This window comes from Dipodomys spectabilis, unplaced genomic scaffold (genome assembly GCF_019054845.1).
Source record: "Dipodomys spectabilis isolate Male_0828 unplaced genomic scaffold, ASM1905484v1 ptg000145l, whole genome shotgun sequence".
NCBI classification, from domain to species: Eukaryota; Metazoa; Chordata; class Mammalia; order Rodentia; family Heteromyidae; genus Dipodomys; species Dipodomys spectabilis.
This window is the reverse complement of record NW_024870822.1, coordinates 23840933-23864144: the sequence shown is the minus strand read 5'-3', so window position 1 is coordinate 23864144 and position 23212 is coordinate 23840933. Positions and strand designations below refer to the sequence as shown.

Below are 23212 nucleotides of genomic sequence, written 5' to 3'. Positions count from 1 at the left end.
TTTTTTTGGGTCTGGTGGTGGGGCCTGAACTCTGGGCCTGGGCGCTGTCCCTCAGCTCTTCAGCTCAAGGCTAGTGCTCTACCACTTGAGCCACAGCGCCACTTCCAGCTTTTTTCTTTTTGCTTATGTGGTGCTGAAGAATCAAACCCAGGGCCTTAGGCATGCAAGGCAAGCGCTCTACCACTGAGCCACCTTCCCAGCCTCCCTGAACTTCTTTTGCTCAAGGCTAGCACTCTACCACTTGAGCCAGAGCATCAATTCCAGCTTTTTCTGTTCATGTGGAACTGAGGAATCAAACCAGGGGTTTCATGCATGGTAGCCTCGCATTCTACCACTAAGCCATCTTCCAAGCCTACAATTTGTATTTTTATTTGAGACAGGAAAAGGAAAATACAGATAAAGGAGGAAATAAATAAGGTGTGATACTCATTAATCTAGTCCAAACTTTCATTGAGTAAAGTTGTAATCTGTTCAAATTTGTTTTTTTTTTTAGGTCCGGGACTTGAATGAGGTACCTGATGCTTTTGCCCAGTGGCTAGCTAGGACTCTACCAATTGAGTCATGCCTCTAACCTCTCAAAGTCTTACAAAGGGAAGAATATCAGCAAATCTGCTAATTTAGGAAACAAACCATTACTGGTTGGCTCTTATTAGCGAGCACCTAATCCATATCAGGTCACTAAAATGAACACTGCAGAAAAGGTCCCTATCAACAAGAACCTCATTTTTCTAAAAGGGTATAGTGACAATATAATTTAAGATAACTATGAAGGCTGTTAAGGCAATAAACAGTATTGGGAAAGCACTAAGGGTGTGTGCGTGTGTCTGAGCACGTGTATGTGTAGGGGGGGGTGAGTTTGCATGTCACAGAACTCATATAGCAAGGTTTGATTGGAAACTCAACAGGTGTCCAGGAGCCTTTAAAGTTCCTATTTACATAAAAAGCACATTTTTACACACAACTCAAGCTGTTGACCAATAAAATGTTTTAAAAGTTGTTTATTAACATTGACATACAATTGAGTAAATGTTAAATATCTAAATAATCAAATAATGTTGTCCTCAGATGTGACAGAAGAGGATAAGAGTTAGCAGCAGGAGTGTTAGCTATTACTTCTTTAGTTCTGGCATCTGTGTATCTGAGAATGCTTCTCCCTGAAATGGACCAGAGCACTGTTCTGATCCTGTACTAGTTTAAAGTTTGGGTTAGCCTCCAAAAAGATATGTTTATGTATCTGCTAGGAAATGCCTGACAATTGTTGGTTCTTTACTGGGCCATCAGTTGTGATCTCAGGAAATTCTCTGTTAAGTACTAAGATATATTTTCATTAAAAATTCAGCTTGACTGGGTGCTGTGATCCCAGCACACCAGAGGCTGGAGCAGGAAAGATGGCCAGAAGATGAGGCCAGTCTGAGATACAATCGTTGACCTTTTTTTTTTTTTTTTGCCAGTCTTGGACTTGAACTCAGAGCCTAGGCACTGTTCCTAAACTTATTATTATCATTATTATTTCATTTTTATTTTTTGGTCGGTTGTGGGGCTTGAACTCTGGGCTTGGGTGCTATCCCTCAGCTTTTCAGTTCAAGGCGAGTGCTCTACCACTTGAGCCACAGTGCCACTTTCGGTTTTCTAGTGGTTTATGGGAGGTAAGAGTCTCATAGACTTTCCTGCCGGGCTGGCTTTGCACTTCGATCCTCAGACCTCAGCCTCCTGAGTAGCTAGGATTATAGACATGTTCCTAAACTTTTTTTGCTTAGGCTAGTGCTCTACCACTTTCAGCCACAGTGCTGCTTCCCCTTTTTCTGGCGGTTAATTGCAGAAGAGTCTCTGGGACTTTCCTGTTCAGGCTATCTTTGAAAGGCAATCCTTAGGATTACAGGCAATAACCATAGATGCCAGGTTTCATAGATTCTTTACAAAAAAAAAGTTATTTTGATCTGAGCCTTTGAAAAGTGTTGGAATAGAACAGCATACATCAGAAACTGCTGGAACTCACAGAGGGCTAAAAGATAACAGAAATAAGTGTAAAAAGCTGAGTGTGGTGGCTCATGCCTGTAATCCTAGCTACTGAGGAGGCTGAGACCTGAGGATCACAGTCCAGCCCAGGCAGGAAAGTCTGTGAGACACTTATCTCCCATAAACCACTATAAGAACCAGAAGTGGCACTGTGGCTCAAGCTGTAGAGCGCTTGCCTTGAGCTGAGGAGTGAAGAGACAGCACCCAGGTCCAGAGTTCAAGCCCCACAGCTGACAAAAAAAAAAAATGTAAAAGGCCATTCAACCCAAGACTTCTGTCTAGCAATGTGAATCAGAGCAAATCCACAAGAACAGACACTTATATCCAGAATTCACAAAAAGTGAGCTCTAATCTACTGTGAATGAAAATCCAAATTGATTTTCTGCAGGTAAATTTGACAATCTGATGTCCTTGGACTCTGGTAATTCCTACTGTCAGTGAATTCCTACTGTCAGTGCGCTGGTGGCGCACGCCTGTAATCCTAACTACTCAGGAGGCTGAGCTCTGAGGACGCAGTTGGAAAGTCCGCGTGAGACTCCAATAAAACTACCCAGAAAAAGTGGCGCCGTGGCTCAAGCACAAAGAGGCTCAAGCCCCAGGACCCGCAAACCACCACCACCACCACTAAGAAGGAAGAAGAGTCCTGTTACGAGGGAGAACTGCGCACCAGGCCAATCAGTTCGGCCAACGCAAACCAAACCAAAACACCGTAGTAGCTTAGTGGTCGCTCAGTGTGGTGCGGGGCTGGCGGGACGGAGGGGGAGGGGGGAAGGCCGCAGGGGGAGGGGGAGGGGAGGGGCGGGGGGAGGGGCCAGGGTTTTGCTTGTTTACCAGGCGAAGTCCGGCCCCGCCGCCGAGCTGGCTCCGGGCCGGCGGAGCTCCCGTCGGGGTGGGCACGTGGCCACCCGGGGTGAGGGGGACAGACCGAGAACACCGGTGCCAGTGTCCCAGCACGCACAGCTCAATTCGCTCGCCCTTCCCGCATGGACGGAGGGTTCGGCCGACGCACTTGAGCTCCGGCGGTTCGGAAGCAGCCTGAGGCAGTAGTCGCCACCCCCCCCTCCAGACCTTGCCACCGGAACGTGACTTCGCACAGCCACGCCCAGGACGTCCCCGAGGCCCAGCCCCTAGGAGCGTGGGGCTGAAGGGCCTCACGGTCTGCGGCGGCCCCCGACTCCGGCCAGACGACCGTTCCCTCCAGCTCTCCCTCCCACAGTGACCTCGGGGCTCCGAGCCCGGCCTCACCACCGCCGAGAGAGCACTAGCGCTCCGCGGCTCCGCCCCGGCCTGGCGGCGCGCCGAGTGAGAGGGCGGAGCCAGCAGGTTCGCGCCAAAATCGCGTAGCTGGTCCCACCCCCGCGGGCTACGTCGCGCCCTCCCTTTTTTTCAAACCCAGGGCTGGGCGGGGATTGGTGGGCTGGGCCCTCACGTGGTTAACGGTCGCGGGAAGCCGCAGAGCCCGAACTTGCGGCTGGACTTTCCGAGACCCCAGCCTCGGCGCCCGAGCCACCCAGCGTCTTCTGGACAGTCCGCCCCGTGCCCGCCGCCGCGCCCCCAGCTCCCAGCGCCCGGGAGAGGTCGCCGCCGCCGCGCAGGCCCGCCGCCGCCGCCCGACGCGCCCAGTTGCACGTGGCGGACCCGCCCCCCTGGGCCGGCCGCGACCTGGACTCGGCCGGCCTCGGCTCTCGGGCCCTCGGCCCCAACCCCAGGCCAGCGATGAGCTTCCTGAGCCGACAGCCGCCGCCCCGCCGCTTCGGAGCCGCCTGCACTCTGCGGCAGAAGCTGATCTTCTCTCCTTGCAGCGACTGTGAGGAAGAGGAGGAGGAGGAGGAGGAGGAGGGCAGCGGCCACAGCACCGGGGAGGACTCGGCCTTTCAGGAGCCCGACTCGCCGCTGCCGCCCGCGCGCAGCCCCGCGGAGCCGGGGCCGGAGCACCGCCGCTCTCCCGGCCCGGCCCCCGGGAGTCCCGGGGAGCTGGAGGAGGACATACTGCTGCAGGGCGCCAGCCCGGACGCGGTCGCTGCGGGCGGCGGGGCGGAGGGCGACTCGTGGGAAGAGGAAGGCTTCGGCTCCTCATCGCCGGTCAAGTCTCCGACCGCCAGCTACTTCCTGGGCAGCTCGTTCTCTCCGGTGCGCTGCGGGGCCCCGGGGGAAGCGTCCCCGCGGGTGTGCGGGGCGCGGCGGGCCATCGTGGTGCCCTGCTCGCCGCTGCCCGACCAGCCGGGCACCCCGCCGCACAAGACCTTCCGCAAGCTGCGGCTCTTCGACACCCCGCACACACCGAAGGTGAGCTGGCGGGACGCGGGGTGGCCGGGCCTTTTTTTTTTTTTCCTTGAAAGGCCGAGTCTCCGCCGCCACCGCTGCCGCCGGGGTTCGGTTACATAACCGCCCGGCCGCACCCCACTCGCTCTCAAGCGCTGCCATTGAAAGTTGGCAGCCCCTCTTTCTAGCCCGGCCCAGAAGCTGCTGGCCGTTAAGATTATGTAATTGAACAATGGGCCTCTTCGGGAGCGTCTTCATTTTACACGGGGGGCAGGGCAGGTGGGTGGGGAGCTGCTGCCCCGGCTACTTTTTAGCCCGGGTGTGCAAAGATGCGGGAGGGTGCGGGCCCCACCACCCGACACTCCCGGGCCATATGGTGCCTTTTGAAACTCCGCTGTCGGGCTTGTAATTTGGGCGGTGCGGGCAGAAGGAGGTCGGTTAAAAACAAAATTACCTGCGCCTATGGTTTTGTAGCCTGTGGCGATGCGGGGGGGGGGGGGCAGGTGAGGTGGGGGGGTGTCTGCGCCTCCACTTGCGAGTGGAAAGCTAGCCTTCCTTGCATTTCCGGGCGTGGAGACACACTCCCTAAGTAACTCAGGGTGGCTTTTAAGTCCTTTTTTATGGCTGTGTGTGTGTGTGTGTGAAGGTTTTGGCTTTTAAGTCTCTTTTGGGGGCCAGAACGTTTCGTTCTGGCCTGGGGCTAGTCGTGTCCGTCCGTTTGGGCGGCGAGTGATGTGTGGCCAGGAAGTCACCTGTGTGTTACGTGACTTCCAGCAGTGGCTGTGTGGAGCACCTGTTTTGTGGGATGGCCACTGAGTGTGCAGGTGACCACCCTTGGGACTGAAGAGACCACACGACACTATAGGAAGGGGACATTTCCAAGTGAGGATCCTCATATCACACCTGAAGGCTCCGTAACTTTAAAGTGAGTCTGCACGGACAGCCTCTTTTCGGTGTACCGTTAATCACCACTGAGGAGTTCGTGCGCTGGGAACTTTAGTGTTTGTGAGACTTGCCCAAGGCAAGATCCCTCTGCAGGGGAGGGGCGGAGTCCTGCCTGTGGTTTTCAAAGCCCCGTTTGGATGGGGGAGGGGAGATTGTAAGGCACACTGCTTTCTCTTTTTAGATGGTTGAAAGATTTTGTTAACTTTTTGAAAAATGAGATGAACTTAGTTTTAGTCAGCATAAATGTTCCTTTTAGGATTACAGACCTTACTTTGCTGGCTTTTTCAGATAGGTAGGTAGGTAGGATTCCCCCTTAACAGCCCTAATTTAGCCACGGTCTGTTTGACTTGCAGTATAGCAAATCTGTGTCGTATGTTTTTTTGTGTTTTTTGTTTTTTTTTGCTGTTCATGGGGCCTGAACTCTGGGCCTGGGCGCTGTCCCTCAGCTCTTCAGCTCAAGGCTAGTGCTCTACCACTTGAGCCACGGTGCCACTTTCAGCCTTTTCTGCTTATGTGGTGCTGAGGAATTGAACCCAGGGCCTCATGCATGCAAGGCAAGCGCTCTACCACTGAGCCACCTTCCCAGCCCATGTTTTTTTGTTTTTTGTGGGGTGCTAGAAATGGAATTGCACGTGCTCTATTACTGAGCTACTTTTACAGCCCCCTACACATTAAGCCACTTAAAAGGCCTGTTGAGAAAACTGGATTTGGGTCCAATTTTTTGTTTTGTTTTCTTCTCTTCCCTAGAGTTTGCTGTCTAAAGCCCGAGGAATAGATTCCAGTGCTATTAAACTCCGGGGTTGTTCTCTATTCACGGACACAGAACGATCAGGAAAAAGAGAATTTGACCCACGACCAACTCCTCAAGTGAATATTAATCCTTTTACCCCAGATTCTTTATTGCTTTATTCCTCAGGAGAGTGTCGTCGAAGAAAGAGAACATATTGGAATGAGTAAGTAAATTTAATGATTTGCCTGCACACCTGATTGGTTTCATATACTTGCCACATTTTTTTCTTTTCTTTTTTTGTCGGTCATTGGGCTTGAACTCTGGGCCTTGGCGCTCTCTCTGATCTCTAGAGCTCAAGACAAGCACTCTGCCACTTGAGCCACAGCTCCACTTCTGGTTTTCTGGTGGTTAGTTGGAGATAAATGAGAGTCTCATGTACTTTACTGCTGGTCTTGGCTTTGAAGCGTGATCCTCAGATCTCACCCTTCTGAGTTGCTAGGATTACAGGCGAGAGCCACTGGTGCCTGGCTATTGCTTTCTTATACTATTCCTTGCCTACAACCGATTACTTTTCACTATCTCCTGAGATTAAATGCTACCAAGAGAAGAACAGAGAGCACAAACGTACATGACACTCAAAAAATGAAATTTGACCTGGTGCCGGTGGCTCACTCCTATAATCCTAACAACTCAGGAGGCTGAGATCTGAGATCATAGTTCAAAGCCAGCCTGGGCAGGAAAGTCTATGAGACTCTTATCTCCAATTAACTATCAAAAAACGGACATGTTGCTGTGGCTTAAGTGGTAGAGCACTCTCCTTGAGCTGAAGAGCTCAGGGACAGCACCAAGGCCCAGGGTTCAAACCCCATGACCACCACCACCACCACCAACAACAAAAGAGAAAGCAAGCAATAAAAAACCTGGATACCTTTTGGATGTCTGCTGTCAAAAATGAGGCAGGCGAAAAGTTGGTTGAGAATGTGTTTTGTTATGTGTCCTAGTGGTTTAGGGAGCCTGTCTCATCAGGGACTTTTCCATCAGCTGGATTGAATTCATGATTACAAAATTAAGTGTTTTTTCCCTCTTTTTATCCATTAAAACTCATTGTACTGTATACTAGTGTGGGTGAGGGGGTCAGTCGGCTGGTCATGGGAATTGAACTCTGGGCCTAGGCGCTGTCCCTCAGCTCTTCAGCTCAAGGCTAGCACTCTGCCACTTAAGCCACAGCGCCACTTCCGGTTTTCTGGTGGTTAATTGGAGATAAGAGTCTCAAGGACTTTCCTGCCCAGGCTTGGCTTTGAACCGTGATCTTCAGATTTCAGCCTCCTGAGTAGCTAGGATTACAGGCCAGAGCCACTGATACCTAGCATCCGGCACCCAGCTATATACTGTGTACTTAATAGGTAAAGCTTTGGCCTGGTGCTTATCTCCAATAAACCACCAGAAAACCAGAAGTGGCACTGTGCTCAAGTGGTAGAGCACTAGCCTTGAGCTGAAGAGCTCAAGGACAGTGCCCAGGCTCAGAGTTCAAGCCCCATGACACAGTCCTCTCTCTCTCTCTCTTTCTCTCTCACACATACACACACACACAAAGATAAAGCTTTGGTTCTCAAGACAAGTCTATTAGATATATTTATGAAAATTATGTGGTTTTTTTTTTTTTTTTTTTTCAGTTCTTGTGAAGATATGGAAGTCAGTGATTGTGAGTTTGAAGATGAAACAAGACCTGCTAAAGTAAATTACTTTTTTGTTTTGTGTACTGGTGATTTTTGTTTTGTGTTTTTGAAACGGTCTTATTGTATAGCCCATTCTGGTGGCAAACGTAGTAAGCCTTTGGAATGCTGGGGTTATAGGTATGGGCCACCATACTGGCTTATAAGTTGCTTTCAGCTATTTAAGAAATCTAATGTTCTGCCCTAATAAGTAATGATGTAAATATGCTGAGTAAGCAGTAAAATGTAAGGTAGAATGATTTAAAAGTTTTACATACTGTCCTGTCACCATAGCAAAAAAATCAATTTTACAAAGGTGGAATATTGTTTTGTTTTTGTTTCAATAGTGATAATGGGGGTTTAAACTTAGCCACCTGGGTGTTGTCCCTTAGCTTTTTCACTCAAGGCTGGTATTCTACCACTTGAGCCACAGCTTTACTTCCAAGGAATATTCTTTTTATTGCAGAGAATTACAATTACTGAAAGCAATATGAAGTCACGATACACGACCGAATTTCATGAGTTGGAGAAAATTGGGTCTGGAGAATTTGGATCTGTATTTAAGTGTGTGAAGAGGCTGGATGGATGCGTTTATGCCATTAAGCGATCAAAAAAGCCATTGGCGGGCTCTGTTGATGAGTATGTATTAAGTTTTTTTTTTTGTGGTTTTTTTTTTTTTTTTTTGTCATGGGGCATGTACTCTGGGCCTGGGCGCTGTCCTCATCTCTTCAGCTCAAAGAAGCCCTCTACCACTTGAACCAGAGTGCCACTTTCAGTTTTCTGGTAGTTTATTGGAGGTAAGAGTTTCATGGCCTTTCCTGCCAGGTCTGGCTTTGAAGGGCGACCCTCATGTCTCAGCCTCCTGTATTGCTAGGATTACAGACATGAGCTACCAGTGCCTGGCTGTCGTTTGGTTTTTGCCTCTTATGTTATTGCATATAAGTTTTAATTTATCAAATACTGAACTCTTGGGGCTGGGAAGGTGGCTCTGGTACAGGGCTTGCCTTGCATGCATGAGGCCCTGGGTTCAATTTCTGAGCACCTCATAAGCAGAAAAAGCCACAAGTAGTGCTGTGGCTCAAGTGGTAGAGCGCTCGCCTTGAGCTGAAGAGCTGAGGGACAGTGCCCAGGCCCAGAGTTCAGGCCCCACGACAAACATACACACACAAAAATACTAAACTCTTACACTTTTTGAGAAGATACAGATTTAACCATATCCTTTTACTTTTGTGTCATTTGTTTTTACTGGTTTTATTAGGGAATATGTAATGTTTGTTTTAGAACGTAATTTCATAGACATGGTAGCACTCACTTATAATTTCATTCAGGCAGGAAGACTGTGAGTTTGAGCCTGCTTCTCCTACCCCAGATTTTTTTTTCTGATTTTTATTCCAAAGGCTTCTATTAAAGAAGATTGTCAAAGCCATGTGCCTGTGGCTTAGACCTGTAATCCTAGCTACTCAGGAGGCTGAGATCTTACAATCACAGAAGCTAGCCTGAGCAGGAAAGTTTGTGAGACTGATCTTCAATCTGATCTTCAGTTAACCACCAAAAAAGCCAGAAGTGGAGCTGTGGCTCAAGTGAAGGGCACCATCCTTAAACAAAAAAAACAGCACTCAGGTCCTGAGTTCAAACCACAGGATTGGCACAAAAAAAAAAGAAAAAAGACTGTCAGAAAATTTGGTAGCTCTACAACTGAGAAAAGATCTGACTTCATTATAATATAAATTCATGGATGTTAACTAAACAAAAGAAACAGGCTTTAAAAATTAACCATTTAGGGCTGGGAAGGTGGCTCAGTGGTAGAGCACTTGCCTTGCATTCATGAGGCTCTGGGTTTGATTCCTTAGCACCACATAAGCAAAAAGAAAAAAGCCAGAAGTGGCGTTGTGGCTCAAGTGGTAGAGCGCTAGTGAAGAGCTGAGGGACAGTGCCCAGGCCCAGAGTTCAGGCCACACGACTGGACCCCCAAAAAAAAAAATCAACCATTTATGGTAAACCCCCTTTTAAGCAAGTTGCTTTTCAGCATAATAGTTATAAAAGTAAAATTATTTTATGAAAGCTTCAGGTAAAATTAATTTGCTTTAGTCTTAAGTAAAAATGTTTATAATTTTGTTAATGTTTAATCTCTCTAAGGCAGAATGCTTTGAGAGAAGTATATGCTCACGCAGTGCTTGGACAGCATTCTCATGTCGTTCGATATTTCTCTGCCTGGGCAGAAGACGATCATATGCTTATACAGAATGAATATTGTAATGGTAAGTAATAGTTTGTATAAACTTGTGAGCTTGAAAAAACAATAATGAAATATATTATTACTATCTTTAAGTTTTTCTTTTGGCATTTCTGGGGATAGAGCTCAGGGCTTCACATGTGCTAACCCCACTGAGCTATAGCCTCGGCTTCTTAGAGACTCAGTGATCAGAGGTATAACATAAATTTTGCATGCAATTGCATTGCAATCTTCCCTCTGAAGCACTTTGTACATAATACAGTAATGGAACTTTGTATACTAGATTATATTATTACAAAATGGTCATCTCGGGGAAGGACAGTGGCTTTTCCTTGTATTTTCTGGTGTCCTTATGTTAACTACATAGTATTTAAAATTGTCCTAGTTCACTTTTGGCATCTATAAAAGATGCCTGAAGGCCAGGTGTGGTGGCTCAGGCCTACAGTCTTACTGTGGATGATAAGAGATTTGTGCAGTTTGAGGCCAGCCTAGGCAAAAAGTGAGATTCTACCTCAAAACCAGGCATGGTTGCTTGTGCTTGTGATCCTACGTACATGGAAGGCAGCTGATCGGATCTCGGCCCAAATAGCTAAAATAACTAAAAGCAGGAATAAATAAAAAGCTAAAATAACTAAAAGCAGGAACTAAAAATAACTAAAGCAGGAAGTGGCACTGTGGCTCAAGTGGTAGAGCACTAGCCTTGTGCTGAAGAGCTTAGGGACAGTGCCCAGGCCCAGAGTTCAAGCCCCACAACTGACATACATACATACATACATACATAAAACTAAAGCAAAAAGGACTGGAGATAATAACTCAAGTGGTAGAGTTGTTTGCTTAGCAAATGTGAGGCCCCAAGTTCAAAACCTTGTATTGATAAAAACCAAACAAAAGGGGCTGGGAAGGTGGCTCAGTGGTAGAGCACTTGCCTTGCATGCATGAGGCCCTGGGTTTGATTTCTCAGCACCACGTAAGCAAAAAGAAAAAAAGCTGGAAGTGGCGCTGTGGCTTGAGTGGTAGAGTGCTAGCCTTGAGCTGAAGAGCTGAGGGACAGCGCCCAGGCCCAGAGTTCAGGCCCCAGGACTGGACCCCCCCCAAAAAAAAAAAAAAAAAAACACAAAAAACAATATCTGAGGTTGAACAATTTATGTTTTATGTTTTGTGTTTGTTGGCCTAATGCTGGAAGTCAGGGCCTGGGCATTGCCCCTTAGCTTTTTTTGCTTAAGACTAATGCTCTATGATAAGTCATAGCTTTTTTTTTTTCCCCCAGCTTCACAGCTGCACCTATTTTTGTTTTAAATATACATTTTACATTATTTAGTTTCCAAGTTGTAGGACCTCCTTTCCTGACTAAATATTGTTTGACCTTTATTTTTTTTTTTTTTGCCAGTCCTGAGGCTTGAACTCGGGGCCTGGGCACTGTCACTGAACTTCTTTTGCTCAACTAAGCCCTCTATCACTGTAGCACCACTTCTAGCCTTTTCGCTTTATATGGTACTGAGGGATTGTACCCAGGGCTACCTGCATGCTAGGCCAAACACTACTACTAAGCCATATTACCTGCCCTGATTTTATTATTCTTTTTTTGTTTTCTGGTGGTTAATTGGAGAGTCTCACAGCCTTTCCTGCCTGGGCTGGCTTTGAAATGTGATCCTCAGATCTCAGCCTCCTGACTAGCTAGGATTATAGGCATGAGCTACCAACACCCAGCCTGTTTTTATTATTCTTAAGATCTAAATAGTAATAATAGTAATTCTACTGTTGAGACAAAGTATGAGTTTAGAAAGTTTTTTTCTTTTGTCGGTCATCGAGCTTGAAATCTGGGCCTGGGCACTGTCTCTGAGCTCTTCAGCTCAAGGTGAGCGCTCTACCACTTGAGCCACAGTGCCACTTCTGATTTTGTTGTGGGTAATTGGAGATAATAGCCTCACAGACTCCAACTCCCAGTACTGGTGTCAAAAACAAAAAAATCCCATAAAACAACAACAACAAAAAAAACCCACCTTCATTTCATAGCAGAGAGAAAGTAGTGGTTCCACTGAATGTTGCTTTCTTGTTTGAGCAAAATAACTTTCCAAAAGAAGAAAATGTTGATTTCTGTTATTTTTGGTAGGTGGAAGTTTAGCTGATGCTATAAGTGAAAACTACAGAATCATGAGTTACTTTACAGAAGCAGAGTTGAAAGATCTCCTTCTGCAAGTTGGTCGGGGTTTGAGATACATTCATTCAATGTCTTTGGTTCACATGGACATAAAACCTAGTAAGTATTTCAGATTCTTGATCCTGTGCTTTTTGGGTGTTATAGAAAACAAATCATTTTGACAATATGAAAACATGTTATTTCATTGTTACCAGGCATCCATGGCTCACATCTGTAAATCCTAGCTACTCAGGAGGCTGACATCTGAGGAGCTCAGTTCAAAGCTAATCCAGGCAGGAAAGTCCATGAAACCCTTATCTCCAATTAACCACCAAAAAGCTGGAAGTTGAGTGATGGCTCAAGTGGTAAAGCACTATCCTTGAACACAAAAGCTCAGAGACAGAGTCCAGACCTTTTAGTAAAAGTATGGGGAAAGTATGATGGGGAAACTAAAAACCTGTTCACTCTTCTCTGCCAGACCATTTGATACAGGATTTTCACAGTTGATTTGTTAAAATTGGCATCTATTTTAGGACCACGTAGTGCATTTAGTTATATATACTTTTGTAGGTTTTATTCTTTCCCAATGATACAGACTTGTTTTGCAGAATAAGGCTGCTTCCTTGTATCTTTAACTTGTTTCTTCCCTATATTTCCTATGAGTAGAAAGTTGTAATGAAGTGTTAATGGAATCAGACAAGTCATTTTAGGTTGTTTGCTTGTTTGTTAGTTGAGGTTTGGTTTTTTTTGTGTGTGTGTATTTTTTTTTCCCTTCAGTCATGGGGCTTGAACTCAGGGCTGACGCACTATCTATGAGCTCTGTTGCTCAAGTACTCTACTACTTTGAGCCACAGCTCTGCTTTGGATTTTCTGGTGGTTAATTGTAGATAAGAGTCTCATGGACATTCCTTTCTGGGCTGGCTTTGAACCACGATCCTCAGATCTCAGCCTCCTGAATAGCTACACCTGGTGTAAGCTGAGCTTTATAGTTTTTAAATTTTTAGTCTATAGAAATGAGTTGATTCATAAGAATTTAGGTCATTTTACTCATTCTCAGTTTCGTGTAAAAATTTCTATCTATAAAGGAACTCACTGAAGTTAATAGTTTCAAAAGGAAAAAAATATATTTGGAATAATGGCAGTAAATCTGAATTAGTAAGGCTTAACTATATATATATATATTTTTTGTTTTTTGTCGGTCATGGGACCTGAACTCTGGGTCTGGGCGCTGTCCCTCAGCTCTTCAGCTCAAGGCTAGTGCTCTACCACTGGAGCCACAGCGCCACTTCCGGCTTTTTCTGTTTATGTGGTGCTGAGGAATCGAACCCAGGGCCTCATGCTTGCAAGGCATGCACTCTACCGCTGAGCTACCTTCTCAGCCCCGGCTTAACTATATTTTTATGTTGCAGAAAGTGTTAAGATACATATAGTAGACCTTATATTACAATATACAAAGGATAAAAAATGTAGAGGAATGTGACATTTAAAAATCTTTAAATTAGCCAGGCACTGTTGTCTTATGCCTGTAATCCTAGCTACTCAGGAGGCTGAGATCTGAGGATCACAGTTCAAAGCCAGCCGGGGAGGAAAGTTCGTGAAACTCTTGTCTTGTTAACCACCAGAAAACTGGAAGTGACGCTGTGGCTCAAGTGGTAGGACGCTTGCCTTGAGCTGAAGAGCTGAGGGACAGCACCCAGGCCCAGAGTTCAAGCCCCATGACCAACCCAAAAAAAAAGAAATTGAAGCTATCACTGAGTTAACATAGTACAGGGACCAAAAGACTGAGCAAAAAAGCTCAGGGATAGTGCCCAAATCCTGAGTTCAAGGACCAGAACAAAAACATAATAGTAAAAAAAAAAACAACAAAAAAACCCACCACAAATGACTTATTTTTGTTATGTTTATTGATAATTTGGTGGAGAGTAGTATGCAGGTGACAAAGCTCTAACAGTGAATTTCTTATATTCAGAGGCCACTGCTAATCTTGAAAACAAATTCCAAGGAAACACAGTCTGGTCCTTATTTAGTTGGAATGGACATGAGAATCTGCATTTTTATTTATTTTTTGCCTGTCCTGTGGCTTGGGCTTGGGTACTGTCCCTGAGCTGCTTTTGCTCAAGGCTAGCAATCTACCACTTGAGCCACAGTGCCACTTCTGGTTTTTTGTTTATGTGGATTTGAGGAATTGAACCGAGGGCTTAATGCATGCTAGGCAAGCACTCTACCACTAAGCCACATTCTCAGCCCAAGAATCTGAATTTTTAAAGTTTCCTGCATGGTGTTTAATATTACTTGTAAGCTTTGATTATACTATTAGTGAAGCTTACTTACTTAACTTTTTAACAGGTAATATTTTCATATCTCGAACCTCAATCCCAAATGCTGTTTCTGAAGAAGGAGATGAAGATGAGTGGATATCCAACAAAGTTATGTTTAAAATAGGTAAGACAGATAACTGGATTATTATGTTAAAATTTAGAGATACTTGAATTCTTGGCTATACCTTTTTTTAATGTTCTAGGTGATCTTGGGCATGTAACAAGAATTTCTAGTCCACAAGTTGAAGAAGGTGATAGCCGTTTTCTTGCAAATGAGGTTTTACAGGAGGTAATTTTTCTCCTTAAATATTAATATTTGCTTTGTGATACCTATTAGTTGATAGAATACAAATTAGCTTTTGTCAAAACTTTAAAAACAAATGAAATAGAAATAGGAAACATCTGAGAGTATTATAGCAATAGTGTTATAGTTAAAGAGGTATGACCATATTTTACTGGTAGAATTTTTAAATTTCATAGTGTTTTTGAAGATCAAAGTATTAGTGTCTTTCAGTATTTTAAAATGTCAGAAGCCGGGTGCAGGTGGCTCATGCCTGTAATCCTAGCTACTTAGGAAGCTGAGATCTGAGGATTGTGGTTCAAAGCCAGCCCTGGCAGGAAAGTCCATGAAACTCCTATCTCCAGAAAACCAAAAGTAACACTATTACTCAAAGTGGCAGAGCCCTAGCCTTCAGCAAACAAGCTCAGGGGCAGCACCCAGCCCCTGAGTTCAAGCCTCACAACTGACAAAACTAAATAAAAATCATGTCAGGCCAGGCACTGGTGGATCATACCTATAACTCTGGCTACTTAGGAGTCTGAGATCTTCAGATCAAGGTTCAAAGCTAGCCTCTGTAGACTAATCTGAAAGACTATTATCTCTAGCTAACTATCAAAATACCAGAAGTAGAGAATGTGGCTCAAGGTGTAGAGCAATAGCCTTAATCAAAAAAGCTAAAGCAGCCTAAGCAGGAAAGTCCCTGAGACTCTTACCTCCAATTAACCAGCAAAATGCTGGAAGTAGAGCCTTGAGCAAGAAAGGTTAGGCACAGTGGCCAAACCCTGAGTTTAAGCTCTAGGACCAGCACACAAAAAAATCTCCAATTTAGCTTGGTCTCTGAAGACATAGTGACATTAGAGGGTTTTTTTTTTTTTTTTTTTTTTGGTCCAACACTTCAATTAAATTACCATTGATATATAATCTTTTACTTTGACCATTTTAATATTGTCATTAAATTTTCAAAAAATTTTTTTTTCAGAACTATACCCACCTACCAAAAGCAGATATTTTTGCCCTCGCCCTCACAGTAGTATGTGCTGCTGGTGCTGAACCTCTTCCCAGAAATGGAGACCAATGGCATGAAATCAGACAGGGTCGATTACCTCGGATTCCCCAAGTGCTTTCCCAGGAATTTACAGAGTTGCTAAAAGTAAGCATTTTTTATATGAAGCACTTTATTGACACTGTTCAAAGTTAAGTTGTACATTTCTATTTCAATTTTACTTTTGTTTCTAAGGTTATGATTCATCCAGATCCTGAGAAAAGACCTTCAGCAATGGCACTGGTGAAGCATTCTGTATTGTTGTCTGCTTCTAGAAAGAGTGCAGAACAGTTACGAATAGAATTGAATGCTGAAAAGTTTAAAAACTCACTTTTGCAGAAGTAAGTACCATTTGTATTTTTCTTTTTCATTCTTAGGTTGTATGTAATAAAAAGTTATTTAAGCTTTCTGTCAACGAAGCATGTAGTAGCTTGGTAGGTTGTTAAACAATGAAAGTTTTAACTATTAAGTCTATGTAGTTAATAAGCTTTGTAGTTACACACAAGACTAGTGTGTGTTTACAAATTTTTATATTCTCCATTTGGTAAAAGAGAAAAAGCTACAAGAGCCTATGCCAGTTTTGTTGTTCCTCAGACCCTTTCACAAAAATATTTCCCTTACAACATTCCTTTCTACATATTTGGTGAAAGGATATCAAAAAAGAAATATGGATATTAGTAACCACAGATCACTTTTTTTCCCTTTGGTATAGAGATTTGAATTCAAGGCCTTACACTTGCTAGCCACTCTTTACCACTTGAACCATACCCATAGCTTTTTTGCTTTGTTTTCAGATAAGGTCTCATTTTTGCCCAGGTCAGTCTCACATTGTGATCCTCCTACCTCTGCCTCCTGAGTAGAGAGGTATGTACTACCATACCCAGCTTATAATTTATTTATTATTTTTGGCAGTGTGGGGCTTAAACTCAGGGTCTGGATGCTGTCCTAGAGCTCTTTTGCTCAAGACTGGCACTCTATAACTTTGAGCCACAGCACCACTTCCAGTTTTTGAGTGATTAATTAGAGATAACAGTCATGGGTACTTTTCTGCCTGGGCTCCTTCAAACCCCATTCTCAAATCTCAGCTTCCTGAGTAGCTAGCATTATAGGTGTGAGCCACCAGCACCTGGCTAGTTAAATTTTTTTTTTTTATTGTTATTGTAAAAGTGATGTACGAAGCTAGTTACATAAGTCAGGTAAAGAGTATATTTCTTTTGGGACAATATCACCCATACCCTCTCTTTCCCAGTTTCTCCCTCACATCCCTAAGATGTACAGTTCATTTTCAATATAGCGTCTAGTGAGTACCACTGCTGCATTTGTTCACCATTTGTTCCTTATTTGAAATAAAAAATTGTGCTTGTCTTGGGGCTTGAACCTAGATACTGTTCTAAGCTTTGATGCTCAAGTCTAGTGGTCTACCACTTGAGCCACTGCTCCACTTCCAGCTTTTTTGTGATTAATTGGAGATAAGAATCTCATGGACTTGCCTGCCCACTTGGCTTTGAATGGAGATATTCAGATATTGGCCTTCTGAGTAGGTAGAAATACAGGTGTGAGCCACTGGCATCCCACATAGCTTAATTTTCCTTTTCCTTTCCTCCTTTATTTTCCCTTTACCCCTCTTTTCCCTTTCCCCTTCCCCTCCGAGACTGGGACTCAAACTCTATACCTGATGTGCTTTGTCAGTGAGCCACCCCCCCTGTTTGTCTATTTTTTTTGTCCATTGTGGGGCTTGAACTCTGGGCCTAGGCGCTGTCCCTCAGCTCTTCACCTCAAGGCTAGCGCTCTACCACTTGAGCCACTGCACCACTTCCAGCTTTTTCTGTTTATATGGTGCTGAGGGCCTCATGCATGCGAGTCAAGCACTCTACCACTGAGCCACCTTCCTGGTCCCCCAATTTATTTTTTTGAGATTGATTTATTATTTAATGTATTTATTTTGACAGACCTGGGACTTGAACTCTGGGCCTGGGCACTGTCCCTGAACTCCTTTTGCTAAAGGTTAGCACTCTACCATTGAGCTATAATGTCTTTCTGGCTTTTTCTGTGATTAATTGGAGATAAGAATCTCATGGACTGCCAGGCGCTGGTGGCTCACACCTGTAATCCTAGCTACTCAGGAGGCTGAGATCTGAGGATCGTGGTTCAAAGCCAGCCCGGACAGGAGAGACTGTGAGACTCCTATCTCCAATAAACCACCAGAAAACCGAAGTGGCGCTGTAGCTCAAGTGGTAGAGCGCTCGCCTTGAGCTGAAGAGCTGAGGGACAGCACCCAGGCCTAGAGTTCAAGCCCCACTACTGACAAAAAAAAAAAAGAATCTCATGGACTTTCCTGTCTGGGCTGGGTTCTAACTGTGATCCTCAGATCTTAGCCTCCTGAATAGCTAGGATTATAGGTGTGAGCCACTAATGTTGGCTTTGAGATAGATCTTGCTTTTTTTTTGCCAGTCTGGAGGCTTGAACTCAGGGCCTAGGCACTGTCCCTGAGACACTTTGTGCTCAAGGCTAGCACTCTACTACTTAATAATCAGTGCCACTTCGGGCTTTTTCTGAGTAGTTAGTTGGAGATAAGAGTCTCATGAACTTTTCTGCCTGGGCTGGCTTCAAACCATAGTCCCAGATCTCAGCCTCCTGAGTAGCCAGGATTTCAGGTGTGAGCTACCAGTGCCCAGTTGTCTTGTTGTCTTTCATCTCTTAATCCTTCTATTTCCACCTGCCCAATAGCTGGGATTGCAAGCATGTACCACCACATCTGTCATTTCTAATTCTTTTAATTTATTGCTACCATATTGATTCTGGCCTAATTAAAGTAACTCAAAAGGTTTTATATTAAATTTTAAGATTATAGAAATTTTATATTAAATATTAGAATGTTTATATACTAGTTTGATACCCATCATACTTTTGAGAATAAGAAGTAAGATTTTCCTTTCATCTCACTTGGTATAAAAGCATATGTGAGGGCTGGGAAGGTGGCTTAGTGGTAGAGCGCTTGCCTTGCATGCATGAGGCCCTGGGTTCGATTCTTCAGCACCACATAAGCAGAAAAAAAAAGCCGGAAGTGGTGATGTGGCTCAAGTGGTAGAGCTCTAGCCTTGAGGTGAAGAGCTGAGGGACAGTGCCCAGGCCCAGAGTTCAGGCCCCACAACTGGCCCCCCCCCCCCCAAAAAAAAAAAAAGCATATGTGATATTGTAATTACAAAAGCACAAAACGAAGTTGAGTGTAAGTTAAAGTTTCATGTTATTTTTCCTTTTGTCATTTATATCTTAGAATAATGATGGTAGGTGGATATTTCTCAATTGATAACACAGTTTGTGTTTGGCCTCTTAGAATTTCTTCCTAGGATTAATATAGTAGATAAACAAGTAAAAAATCCTTTGTTTCTTGTCCTCAGAGAACTCAAGAAAGCTCAGATGGCAAAAGCTGCAGCTGAGGAAAGAGTACTCTTCACTGACCGGATGGCCACGAGGTCTACCACCCAGAGTAATAGAACCTCTCGACTTATTGGAAAGAAAATGAACCGCTCTGTCAGCCTTACTATATACTGAACTGCTCATTTCCCTCCTCCCCAAAAAACTGTGACGAGAGGAAACTAGGTTGAAATCACTGCTAGAATTCACGTTTCAATTACTTTATTGATTGGTATCAGTGGTTTTACTAAAATACCTTTTAGTATCTTTTTTGTGAATTACAGTTGAAAGCTGTATTTCAACAGTTGCTATGTCAGGCTTTTGTCTAATCAATCTTGCTGGACTTTTTGTTTAGGATGTCAGTCACTGTTGGATGTTATATCAGCTGTTGCAGGATTAACCACTGTGGTGGTATGCTGTGCATACTTTGTGTTGCATTGCAATAAAAGGAATCTTTCCTGTAGTGACTTGTAGAAAGGATTCAATGGCTTTATTATAAGCATACAATGCTAAGACTCAGTACTACTCAGCCTCTGAAGCACCTGTGTGTCAATCTTTTTGTTTTTTAATTGTGAATTATACTTGTATCTTCAACTGGGAGCACTTTGTAGGCATTGCATAAACCATGGAGTGATACAATTCTATGGAAGTATTGCCTTGTGAATTTGCTGCTATTTTAGTTTTGTCTTTGCTGTAAAATTGTAGCATTAAACAATCATCGTTGTTAATAGGCTTTCTTTTTGAAACAATTATGTGAAATACGTAGCTGCTCTTGATAAAAGCAGCTAATTTGTCTTATTTGCTTTTTTTAACTTTGAAGCTAGTGCATTGAAAAAAATGCACCCCACCCCACCTTTGGAATGATGTATTAATATAGTGTAATTATTACTAGTTTTGTAATTTTTCTGATAATGTGCTTTCCTGACTCTTTTTTAAAAATGTCTCTTTTCTCTGCCCAAGTTTTGTACTTGATGTATAGTTAATCTGTTTTTAAATGTTTGACCTGGTTTCTCTTCAATATTTGTATATATAAACTGACCTTGATAATACTGTACATAGCTGTTTAAAATGCCAGAATGACTCTTGCAAGTTCTTCACTAAATACATTTTATGTGTATTAGCCACTTGACTAATGATATTGGCTAATGTTGTCAAAAAAGAAAAAAACATTGTTTCTTTGCTTTCTCATTAATTTGGGTCTAAATCCTGTTTGCACTTGTTTGTTACATATGTTTCATCAACATCCATTGGCATATTAAAAATCACTCTGAGCTTACTTTAATTAGTTAAATCTCTGGTCCTGTTTTCTATTCTATCTCTTGCTACTGTATTATACATATAAAGTACTAAAAGTGGAGCACATGTTTTTGGTGAAATATTGTACCTACTGGCTATTGAATGAGGAGCAACAGTTGATATGATATTTTGGGATTGCATGAAAATATGGCCATCAACTTAAAATTTTTGTGTGTGTGCCAGTCCTGGGGCTTGAACTCAGGGTCTGTGTACTGCCCCTGTGCTTTTTCACTTGAGGCTAGCTCACTACCACTTAAACCACAGCTTCACTTCTGGCTTAACTGGTGATAAGAGTCTCATGGACTTTACTCCCTAGGCTAGCTTCGAACTGCAATCCTCAAATCTCAGTCTCCTGAGTAGGATTATGGATGGGAGCCACCAGCATCTGGCTAAATATAATACATTATGTATTTAGGTGTCAGACTTGCTGCAAGTGCTATGTAACGTTATTTAAAATAGCTGTAGATTACTAAGTAAATCAAGTGATAAGAACTTTTTGGTGGTTTCAGGGACTTTTGCTTACTAAGCATACACTCTACCATTTACTTGAACCACATCCCTAGCCCTTGTTTACTTTTAGTTGTATTTCAGACAGGATCTCTTTTGGTCAGGCTAGTCTTAGGCCTCAGTCCTTCTACTTAGGACCTCCTGAGTGTATTACATGCTCAAGCCTTCACATCTGTCTTGGACCAGATGATGTCTGTCAGAGCCTCAATCTCACTTGCTGATAAACTGAGATTACAGGTATATCCTCCTCCATGGCAGCTGATTTGTAACTGATATGTACTGAGAACTCACTAAATTAGGCTGGCTTTTTATGAATTTAGTGTAAATTGAAGTGACTAGTGGTAGTTTTACTGTGTTTTTTCTTCTGACAGAATCAGAAGCCTGTGAAGGCTATTGAGTATATTAAAATAGATCTTGTAACATCATTGTAATTATTTTAGCTCCTCAGCCTATGGAATCTTGCTTGCATTTTGCTTTTTGAGACAGGATATTACTATATAGCCTAGACTGTCCTTGGATTTATCCTCTTGTCTCAGCCTCCAGAGTGTTAGGTTATAGATCAGTATGTAGCACTATACTCAGCCCCTGTGGCATCTTAAAAAGGAAAATTTAGAACTATGAGAGATAGGTGAGGGGTAACTTAGATATAGAAGCTGTTTAGACTGGCGAAGTACTTCAATAGCCTTCAGGGGGAAAAAAGACAATGTAATGTCTTGATTACTCCCAAGTCACTAAGGTGTGTGTGTGTGTGTGTGTGTGTGTGTGTATGTGTCTGTCTGTCTGTCTGTCTGTCTGTCTGTCTGTCATGGGGCTTGATCTCGGCCTGGGCGGCACTAAGGGGTGTGTGTGTGTGTGTGTGTGTGTGTGTGTGTCACTAAGGGGTGTGTGTGTGTGTGTGTGTGTGTGTGTGTGTGTGTGTGTGTGTGTGTGTGTCTGTCTGTCTGTCTGTCTGTCTGTCTCTCTGTCATGGGGCTTGATCTCGGCCTGGGCGCTGTCCCTCAGCTCTTCAGCTCAAGGCTAGTGCTCTACCATTTGAGACACAGCACCACTTCCAGTTTTTTGGTGGTTTATTGGAGATAAGAGTCAAGGACTTTCTTGCTCAGGCTGGCTTCGAACTCAGATCTCAGCCTCTTGAGTACCTAGAATTACAGGTGTGAGCCACCGGTGCCTGGCTAGGTACATTCCCCGCTCCCCACTATGGTACATTTTTCTCTAGTGTACTTGCTTCAAAGAAAAGGTGCTTTTCATCAAGATTTGTGGGAAACTTCACATACTGCTTAAAGCATATTAGATTTAGGAGAAAAGTCTGGTATTTTGTGTCTAGAGGGATTTTTATTTTAATTTTTGCCAGTCCTGGGGCTTGAACTCAGGGCCTGAGCACTGTCCTTGAGCTTCTTTTGCTCAAGACCAGCATTCTACCACTTGAGATCACTGCACCACTTCTCGCTTTTTTGTTGTTATTTGTTTATGTGGTACTGAGGAATCAAACCCAGGGCTTCATATGTGCTAGACAAACCCTCTACCTTAAGCCACATTCCCAGCCCTAGAGGGAATTCTTAAGCCATCAGAAAGCTAGTAGGCTCATTTTTTTTTGTCTTAAATTCTTTTTTTTTAAATAATTTTTTTTATTGTGGTTAAGTGATTACATAGATTTCACAGTATTGTGAGATAGTGATACTAAGTTAAAATCACAAACACATCCTAACCTTCATAAGGCAAGGCAAATAGTCATCGTGTTCTATAAACTTTGTGAATTCTGTTTTTGTTTTTGTTTTTTGGGTCCGGTCGGGGGGCCTGAACTCTGGGCCTGGGTGCTGTCCCTCAGCTCTTCAGCTCAAGGCTAGCACTCTACCACTAGAGCCACAATGCCACTCAGGCTTTTTTTCTTTTTGGTTATGTGGTGCTGAGGAATTGAACCCAGGGCCTCATGCATGCAAGGCAAGTGCTCTACCACTGAGCCACCTTCCCAGCCCAAACTTTGTGAATTCTATGAACTTTGACAATACAACTATTTCTTTCACATCAGGTGATATGCACATATATAGTATATATATATATATATATATATATATATCATATATATAGTATACTATATATCATATATATATATATACTATATATATATCATATATATAGTAAAAAACATGGGGTCATTTAGTAATGATAAAACAAAATGAGTGGAGGTCCTTTGTTTCCTGAGTCCTGTGGTATCTCCTTGCATTTTGGATTTAGCATCCACATATCAGGGACACCATGTGCCGTTTATTTCTTTGCTCTCGGCTTATCTCACTCAAAATGTTTTTTTCTAGTTCTATCTATT

The 23212-nt window shown here is 43.5% G+C and overlaps 1 protein-coding gene across 1 annotated transcript; it reads left to right on the top strand.

The window, feature by feature from the left end:
- Positions 1 to 3468: 3468 nt before the first annotated feature.
- Wee1 (WEE1 G2 checkpoint kinase) lies at positions 3469 to 20380 on the top strand. The gene is made up of 11 exons (XM_042691670.1): positions 3469 to 4302; positions 5971 to 6176; positions 7627 to 7687; positions 8132 to 8304; positions 9802 to 9923; positions 12009 to 12155; positions 14382 to 14477; positions 14557 to 14642; positions 15613 to 15783; positions 15871 to 16016; positions 19074 to 20380. Exons 1-11 carry the CDS (start codon positions 3733 to 3735, stop codon positions 19225 to 19227), a joined length of 1932 nt encoding a protein of 643 aa, XP_042547604.1. The 5' UTR covers positions 3469 to 3732; the 3' UTR covers positions 19228 to 20380.
- Positions 20381 to 23212: the final 2832 nt, after the last annotated feature.